This window comes from Merops nubicus, unplaced genomic scaffold (genome assembly GCF_000691845.1).
Source record: "Merops nubicus isolate BGI_N331 unplaced genomic scaffold, ASM69184v1 scaffold6912, whole genome shotgun sequence".
Taxonomy (NCBI): domain Eukaryota; kingdom Metazoa; phylum Chordata; class Aves; order Coraciiformes; family Meropidae; genus Merops; species Merops nubicus.
Window position 1 is genome coordinate 25,776 of NW_008595553.1, and position 9,134 is coordinate 34,909.

Below are 9,134 nucleotides of genomic sequence, written 5' to 3' on the forward strand. Positions count from 1 at the left end.
TGCATGTCAGAAAAAGGAAGAAGCGAGTAGAACATCACCATAAAACCATGACAATTTCAGTGTAAAACAGTGTGTGGATGATGCTATCCAGACAGTGCACCCCTAGTACCCAATCCCACCCTGTCTCCACTAGAATATCTCTTGGTTCATGGCTCCCTCTCTCTTTTATCCAGCATCCTGTCCAGAGCACCTTCTTTCCTAGAAAGTAGTTATAAAATAGGTATTTCCAGCCTCTAAGAGGGACTCTGATCAAGTAATCCTATGAGGCTGCTGCTTTATGATGCTCAAGATAAATCATTTTCCTTTCATATCTGCCCTCCACCCCCCTCCTCAGTACTAGAGTCACAGGCTACAGGCACTTACAGGTAAATTATGGAATTTCCCACCCTCCCTTCTGGCTACGTCTCCACTGACATCTGTGCAGTGTCAGGGCATGCTCCCAGAAAGCAGACAGTGGCAGGAGGGCAGTGGGTGCCATAACTGGTGTGATTTACAGCCCCATTTTCCTGTGGAGAAGCCCACAGCACTCAGCTCCATCCTTTTCAGCTGCCTCCACACCAGCTAGTAGGATCTGCAGTTTCCCCAAAGCAGAAAGCACACCCAGATTTCCCACTGTACCTCAACAAGTAGAGTTTGGATCAGTGTGTCCCTGTGAACTGTCTCCTCTTCTGGGGCTGTGCTGTCTTCAGCCCCTCTGGTATTCAGTTTGGCCTCAGCAGTAACCTTGAACTTCACTTCACCTGGAAAATCACCCACCAGCCCAAGTAAAGAAGGCTGTCTTCAATGGTCACAGCTACCACTGGTTTCATCACCTCTTCTAGGCTGGGAAATGTGTTCTCTCTGAAGGCAGCTCAGGAGAAACACATTTCCTGAAGGCTCCACATCTGTCTGCTAGTGGTAAGGAGTAGTGGCAGAGCCTAGGGCTCTAGCATGAGGAATGAAATAGGGGTGATGCTGGCCAAAAAACTTGACAGTACTTATTACCAGTTTCCACCCCCTCTGAGTTTTCTCTGCCTAGGGCAGCACTGCAGGAGTTACAGCTCTGCTGCCTCTTCTTCAGGTGGAATTTGTGAACTGAGGGGCACCACTGAGGAGCAGCCTCAGCGTTGCTGCAAGCACTGAGCAGCGATTCCTCTGGGAGCAGCTTTGCAGACCTGGCTCACTTCACCCCTGCAATCATGGCAAATGGGAAATCCAGAAACATTTTTACTTGGAACAAAGTGCATTGTTATCAGAGTTACCAGACAGCAGCTTGCTTTTTTTTTCTTTTCCAGCTCTGCAGTATTATTTTGCTGTTTTCATCTCACTATAATTCTGCAACTTCCTCAGTGAGTCTGAAGGAAATCAGTTGTACCAACTACAGAGTTTTACAAACAATCTTTTAAAGAAAAGATCCATCTGTGCTCCATTTTGGGACGAATCTTTTCTAATTAATAGGTTTTGTACTGCAGCTTTTGGGGCACTTACATATTCAAGCTGTTGTAACTGTTTTTTTATAAGTCAATGTTGACTTCAAGGCAGTGTGGAATGACATAGCTGGAAAATTGGGGAGGAGCAACATCCTCCTTGCCTATAGAGAATACAGTCCAAAATTATTAGCAAATTTTATTCTTACTAAATAGTTGGTTAGATAGAAAATTGCCATCTGAAAGATAACAGGTACCTGAAATCCTGCCAGTATTTCATACATAATATGGCAAGTGAAGAGCTCTTTGTAAAATGGGCAGGGAGTGGACTACCAAAAATCAGAAGAGCTAAAACACCAGAACAATTCACTGCTCATTCAGTGCATCTTAAGGGAGCTTTAGCAGAGGTCCAGTACTAAATTGGTAGAGAAATTAATGGGGCTGACTGTGGATTATTGATGCTGAATCAAAGGGTGGGAGTGACAGAGGTAGAAAGATCAAACAGAGATGTATCAAGGTGAGGAAAAGACAAACTTACCGAGTTTGTGGGGGCTGACAGCCCAGATGTAGGTTTTTCTCTCATTGGCACACAGCTGTGCTGTGTTGCTCTCTGGTAGAAGGATTTCTGCCTTGTAGTCGTTTGACTTTGCCAGTTTGGCACTGATCTGAGACAAAGAAAGAAGCAGCAATATCTCAGATGAAGTGGGCTGCCCCTGAAGTTAGCCTGCAGAGCAAAGGAGACTTGCTGGAGTAGCTATTTGTCATCCCAGCCTGGGGGATGGCACCAGGACAGAAGGATGGAGCATTTCTCTGAGGAAGTGGCAAACCTGTCCCTTTTCTGCCCACTGTTAGTGGCTGGCTTTGACAGAAACCAGTAATATAAGCAATAAGTAATATAATAAGTATAGTAAGGGGCTTGAGCTCATTAGTCAGGTCTTTCTATGAGTTCCTGCTACATGCAGTACACTCAGTGTGTAGTGTGTTTTGCACAGCACAGTACCCACACCCTCTGCCCAAGTTCCTCCTTCAGGAGCACAGAGAAGCACTAAATTATCAGGGGAGGGACTATTCAGAAGGGTCTGTAGTGACAGGACAAGGGGGAATGGCTTTAACCTAGAAAAGGGCAGATTTAGGTCAGATGTTAGGAAAAAGTTCTTCAGTAGGAGGGAGATGGATCCCTGGAATAGGTTGCCCAGCGAGGTGGTGGAGGCCCCATCCCTGGGGACATTCAAGATCAGGCTGGATGAAGCTCTGAGCAGCTTGATCTAGTTGGAGATGTCCCTGCTGATGGCAGGGTAGTTGAACTAGATGACATTTGGAGGTCCCTTCCAGCCCAGATGTTCTATGATTCTATGATTATGAAGGGATAAGGAGCAAGTTCTGTCTTCCATGGACCAGCCACAGTGATCACTGGCCACATTTTCCTAATGTTATGACACAGGAACAGGTCCAGGGAGAGAAGGTGTGTCAGGCTAAAGTGTAAGTTCAACACTTACTTCAGCATTTATGCTACATCATGCAAAGAGTGCTGGGATCTCTGGGACACAAACCAGAGAGGAAGTGGGAGGAAACTTGACATACCTGGATGCATTCGTTGAGGTAGTTGAAGACGTTGGCTATTAAATTAAAACTTTCCCCTCGAGTGACAGAGTATGGAAAAGTGAGATCCACAAAGAATGGCTGGAATGCTTTCAGTGAGACAGGGGAGGAGATGCCAAACCCAGCATCGTCCTGCACACAGAAGGCACTGGCTTTCCACTCTGTGATGGTGTCAGGAATGGTGTAAGAGACATCGACCTCTCCCTCAGAGCTGAGCAGAACAGGAAAACCAGAATCAGAAATGATCTTGGGCATTTTCAAGTCAAACTGTAGATTGCTCCTGTTAATACTTGTGTTCTCATCTCACCTTCTGCAAGTTACCTTTCTGTACTTAAAAAAATACCATACTGCTGGAAGGAAAGATGAAGATGCACCACATGTTAAAAAGTACTTGGAAGAATACTTAGTTTTTTTAATTCATAAATACCATTTTTTTAAATACCATAATGCCCAAACATACAGATTAGAACCAAAAAATTTGGATTAATGTTCTAGAACAGCCCCTGCATGCATAGCTAAGATGGAGCTATTCTCATTGCATATACTGTGATAGAACAAAATATGGAAAGAAGAACAAAATAACCTGAGATTTCTACTGCTGAATTAAAAATTTTATGAAAAATAAGTTTTTCTCCATCTCCATCCCCAAACAAATGCTTTTATTTAACTGTTAGCCCTCATTCTTCCTCCCTCTCAGAAGGATGGGGGCAGAGCACAGAACATGAAATTCACAGCTCAAGGAGGGTTAACACTGTGGAAAAGGTTGGGAGCTCAATGGTCATGGAGCAAGATGGGGAAAGGAGACCTCTACCTACACAGCAGATACATGTTCCACAGCTTTTTCTCAGAATTCATTTAAGCAACATGTATGAACTCAACAATCCATATGGGAGGTAAGAGGTGAAGGTACAAATACTCAGTCTGTATGACCCACCACTCACTCACTCTGTAGGATACTCACTTTGTATGAACCAGGTCCCAAATCCAAGTCTCAGGGAAGAACTTTCTAACAGTGTTACGAATGCTCCCACCAAGAATCCTTGACTCATCTAGAAGATTGTGTGTGGTTAGAGTAAAATATTAGTGAGGTGAGGCCAGAAGAATCTGAACTGTTGTCAGACATGGTCAACACCACAAATGAACATTAAGTTTGAGCATTTTTCAATTCATTTTCCCATGAAAATAGAGAATTCTAACAGCTATAGTGTATGGGAAGAAACAGTTACTTATCTATTCTCTTTTCCCATGGGTGACCACTAGAAAATGTACTTATTATGCAAGGCCTTTCACTTAATTTCATGTTGAAAAGTTTCATCACCCAGTTAGAAAGGCATGTTCCCCATTCTCTGCCACTAGCTCTGTTTGATTTGCAAATGGGAACAGCAGCCACTGTTGTTACCAAAGCTTCTAATGCTTCACAAACCTCCCTGAGAACTCAATAATTTTTACCCTGTTCAGTAGTTAAATCTGAGGCTGAATACCCACTTCAGTGAAAAAACACCTTTGTTCATATAGTCAAACTGCAGGTCTGCTATTAAGAAACAGTTTCATATTCCCATTTTCCCATGGACTTACTTGTGATGTCCAACATCTCTTTTAGCATGGGTCACCTCAGATTTCCCAGCTGTGCCTTACTTTGCTGGACTTAGAATCACAGAATCACAAAATCATTGAAAAAATATAGATCAAGAGGAACCCCTGGAATTCTTTAGTCCAATGTCCTTGAAGCAGGACTGACTTCAAAGTCAGATCATGTTGCTCAAGGGCCTTGTCCAGATCAGTTTTGGAAAATTCCAAAATGTCCCAGGGAAACTCTTCAAGTGTAACACAACTCTCATGGGGAAGAACTTTTCTAGTGCTGAATAACAGTTTTCCTTGTGGCAACATGTGACTGCTGCTTTTGCTCTTCCCATGAGCAATCTGACTTGGGCAATGATAATCATAACTCTTGCTGATCTCTAAAGGCTCTGGAGACAGTGTGCTAAGTGTCCTAAGGGCTGTGTGAATTCTTAACAATGGGAATTGCCATTATTTCCCTGCACTGGCATTTCCTTTAATATACTTCATTGAATTGTGATTTGATGAAAGGTTCTCATGTGCCAAATCTTGAAAAACTAGTATTAGTTGATGATAGAACATCCCAGTATTCCCTGTCTTTTCTATAGACACTCTGTACCTCAGTGAGAGAGAACTGATGCTGCTGCAAGGCCTGTCAGAAAGAGGTTACTAGAGGCAAACTGGGACACAGAGACCTATTCCCCAAAAAAACTTAGAATGCTGGCTGTTATTTTATACAGGCAACAGTTTTGTAGACCAGGTAGGCAGGGCTGGAGATGCAGTATGAACATTCTTTTACCCATTCCATGGCCCATCTCAGGGACAGCACCATAGTCAAAAGAGACAGGGCGAGCTTCTGTATCTGCTTTGCCTTCATTGCACAGAACTGGCTTCCTCAGGGCAGTGTTGGTGAAAACCTTCAGGCCCATATCCTGAATGGGAAAAGATCAATCATGTCACTCAAGGCATCCACTAGTTACCAGCACATGCCACTTCTCCCACCCCAGTTATCAGACCTCATCTCTCTCCTCCCTCCTCACATCCCACCCTTTCAACCCTGAAGGTCACAACTCCAGGCTCTATGTCTATCTTACAGAGCAGTGACATCTGGAGTTCTGTGAGGAACCAAGGCCATGGTCCTGCTTAGGAAATGTCTACTGAATGAAACATCAATACACCTAGTGGTGATTTTCAGTCTTCCTGAGGAAGAGGTGGGAATACAAAGGCAGAAACTGGGTGATCAGAGACTTCAGGCAGTGCCAGGCACCAGCTGCCTTCTCTTAGCAGTAAGAACCCTGACCTGAGAAAGCTGAATGCTCAAGTGCATGAATTCCTCTGGAATACCTCCCACTTAGGGAACACACAGAGCACATACCCTGAAGACACTGTAGGCATCACCATCACGACTGACATTCACAGGCTCGTAATATAAGCCATCAAAAAAGGTGGTTTTGATTGGGATGCACTCCTCTGGCTTGTCATCTTCCAGGTTGAGCCCATTGTGGTAGTAGCCATACAAATCACCCACGTGCAGCTGGTAGTACACCTGGGAGGTGAGAGTGAGCAGGGTAAACACAAAGAAGGTCCCAGGCAGGTGAAAAGTCACATCTGTTCAAAGGGTATGGTGGCCCCTGAGCAAACCTGTACACTGTGGTGGGTTTGCTAATAAGATTTTGATTAGGGTGAGATTTTGATTAACCAGGGAGCAACTGTGCTTTCAAGAATTTCCATCAGCCATATTCTTGGGCTATGTCTTACACTGCTGTGTTTTCCCAAAGTAAATGCTCCACTGTCTTTGAAGCATCCAACTGCCAGAGACCTTTCTTTAATCATTGAGATGTCTGTTTTCCAAGGGAAAAAGAAAAGTACAGCCAGCAGCAGAGAGATCACAGGTGGGGACTGGAATGTCATTCTGGATATCCCTAGGTCAAAAAGAGCACAGGCCTGGGGGTGTGGCTTACTCTCTCAGCAGATAGCTCTCGTGCAGGATGAAGGAGAAGGACACTCTGATCTACAGCTCGCAGGGCACAGTAGGAGTTGGCAGCAGCTTCAAGGTGGAGGTTGACTTTAGAGCCTGGGAGACCCTGCTCCTCTGAGAACTCGAGCTGGAGCTAGAAATCAATAAATCCAAGACAATCATACAGAAATTAAAAGAATCAGCTTGGTACTTAGCTCTAAATCTCACCTTTCACCAGCACTCACCCTGTTCTCTGTTAGGCAAAGCTCCTACCACTAGACAGCCTTTCTGAATCCCTGTTCTGTAAAAATTCACAGTCTCTGTAATTCCCTCTTCACCTCCCACTCCCCATGCCACTGAGAACTTAGTATGAGTCTGGGCATAGATGCCAAGGGCACATCTGTACCTTTTCCATTCCTAAATGCCACCTCGAGTGCAGGGTTCCTGAGGAAGTCATTCCCTAGCTGTTCTCTCAGCAAAAAGCCAGCTGCTAGAGCCCTGGATAAGAAAGCAAAGCTCTTCACCTTGTTTTTGAAGCACACATCACTATGTATCCAAGAGCTGTCAGCCACTATCTCCCCACGAGGATGCACTGTGTAGATCAGCAGCCTGGCACTGGGGGCAAGCTTTTCAGTGACAGTCAATGGGATGCTGAATGTACCTGCAGGAGCCATGGAAGGAACATGAAAGAGGGGAGGAGAAGCCAACAAAAGACATTAGACAAACCTCGGGTTGATGGAAGGACCACATATTTATCCACAACCTACCAACAGCTTTAAAACACAAGGAAGTTGACTACTGGAAGATTCATCTCCCAGTGGCTGATGAACAACTCCCATCAGCAAGACAACAGAAACAAACTGGAGGATGCTGAGGGCAGGGTGCTGTGCACAGAGGGGTCTGATCTGAGGGGAAGGTGGACAGGGAAATCTGTGCATGATTGCTATGAGAAGAACACAATATTGCCTTTGGATCTCAAACCTAGAACCTCCTACACCAGAGGAGGCTGGACAATCTCCTGAGCAAAGGGAGAGTTCTCTCAACACTAAGAAATACAAAGTTCTTATCTACATGGATGATAACTACTAAAGCAGGGGCAGGAAATTAATCTTCAGACCAAAGATGGCAAGTAACACACAACAAGTCCTATATGTGGAATGAACTTTACTTAAGATAGACCAGTTTCTGCAAGAAAAGGTATTTTTAATAATGAAAGAACCAGGTTTGTGTTGCTGTAGTTGGTAGGATCATTGCCATTTATGGATGTGTGGAGAATTCTGAAAGTGCAATGAATTCCAAGTCATTAACTGCTAAATTATTAGCAGCTATTATTTCAAACTTCAAAAAGTTTTAATCTTCTAACTGGTGATGACTAAAATGTCACAGAATAACTGGGACACTGTAAATACTCCTTGGCAAGAAATAAAACAGAAGACAGGCACATTCCTTCTGTTTGGTCACATCAAATATTTCATCTTCCAACTAACAAGATAAAGGTGATTATGGTACAGGGGATTGACTAGATGCTGAAGCAAAAGGAAACAATACTGTGAGTGGTCACAGGTCATGGAGTTTAAGAGCCAGTACCTGGTTTAGCCACAGTGATCTGCTTTGATCCCTTCTTACAAAACTTACTAATGCTCTGGTGCTCAAAATGATGCTCTGAAATATCAGTAGTAATACGGTCTAGAACTTACCATCAGGGATGCTGGCTTGCTGCAGGCCACTGAGAACAACTTTTCCTTTTGTCATCATCTGGGCATAGAAAAAAACCTCATGAGACAGGATCAAAAGCACCTCTTCCCTGCCTCCATGAAATCATTGATTTTGAGTAGTCTTCTGAGAGGCTTTAAAGACCAGCAAGTCAAGCTGTGAACTGTAACCACTGTCTGCTCTGGAGATTTCTGCCTTACATGGTGTTCAAAAGAAAGAGAAAGGAAAGAGATGTTTTGGGAGTCAAGGTAGCACTTACCACATAGTAGAAGTTTGTGTGTTTGGCATTCCTATCAGGACATAGTGAATGTTGATCATTTGCTGCTGGCCACAGCTGAGCTTCTCCTTCACTGGCTCAATTCTCACAAAGCTGTTGGTCCATGAGTAGAAACGCCGGACAAAAAATGAGGCTTGGGGCTCATTCTCATTCCTCCAGATGAAGAAGTCTGCACAGTCATCTGGTGCCTGTCTCACCTATGAAGTAGAAAAGACATATATGGGGAATCAACAGAGTGAAATATAAAAAAAATTACAGGCAGGTGAGAGGCAAAGGCAAATTCCCTCTAAAATATTCTCTTGAGAAGCTGATTTTGTGGGGCTGAGTCAAGAGCAAGAGCTGGTGTGAAAAATTTGTGCTTTACCAGGGGACCTTCTGGACACTTGAACCTATTCAGACACCTATGGCACATTGAGGTAGGAAGGATCATTGAGATTCTTGCAGGCTTGGGACAGGTCATATAAAATGCTAGGACTTATTGTGAGTTAGAATGGTTCTCAAACAACCTCGTGTTTCTGAGCTCTCCCCATCACACCAGCTAAAAGGCAGGACAGCATGTGATGGTAGCAGGCAGGAGTCCCTGCCTGCAGAGATGCAGGGAAGCAGGCAGCAGCAGGGAAAGAGG

General features: G+C 44.2%; 1 protein-coding gene across 1 annotated transcript in view; it reads right to left on the bottom strand.

The window, feature by feature from the left end:
- Positions 1–9,134, bottom strand: part of LOC103768918 (ovostatin-like) — a gene marked incomplete at its 5' end in the record, with an annotated part of 21,083 nt that overhangs the window by 10,243 nt on the left and 1,706 nt on the right. The window contains 11 exon segments of the mRNA XM_008936081.1: positions 619–740; positions 1,945–2,071; positions 2,988–3,216; positions 3,967–4,054; positions 5,362–5,494; positions 5,938–6,108; positions 6,524–6,673; positions 7,044–7,180; positions 8,217–8,274; positions 8,492–8,526; positions 8,529–8,706. Coding sequence (XP_008934329.1) covers positions 619–740; positions 1,945–2,071; positions 2,988–3,216; positions 3,967–4,054; positions 5,362–5,494; positions 5,938–6,108; positions 6,524–6,673; positions 7,044–7,180; positions 8,217–8,274; positions 8,492–8,526; positions 8,529–8,706 — 1,428 coding nt within the window.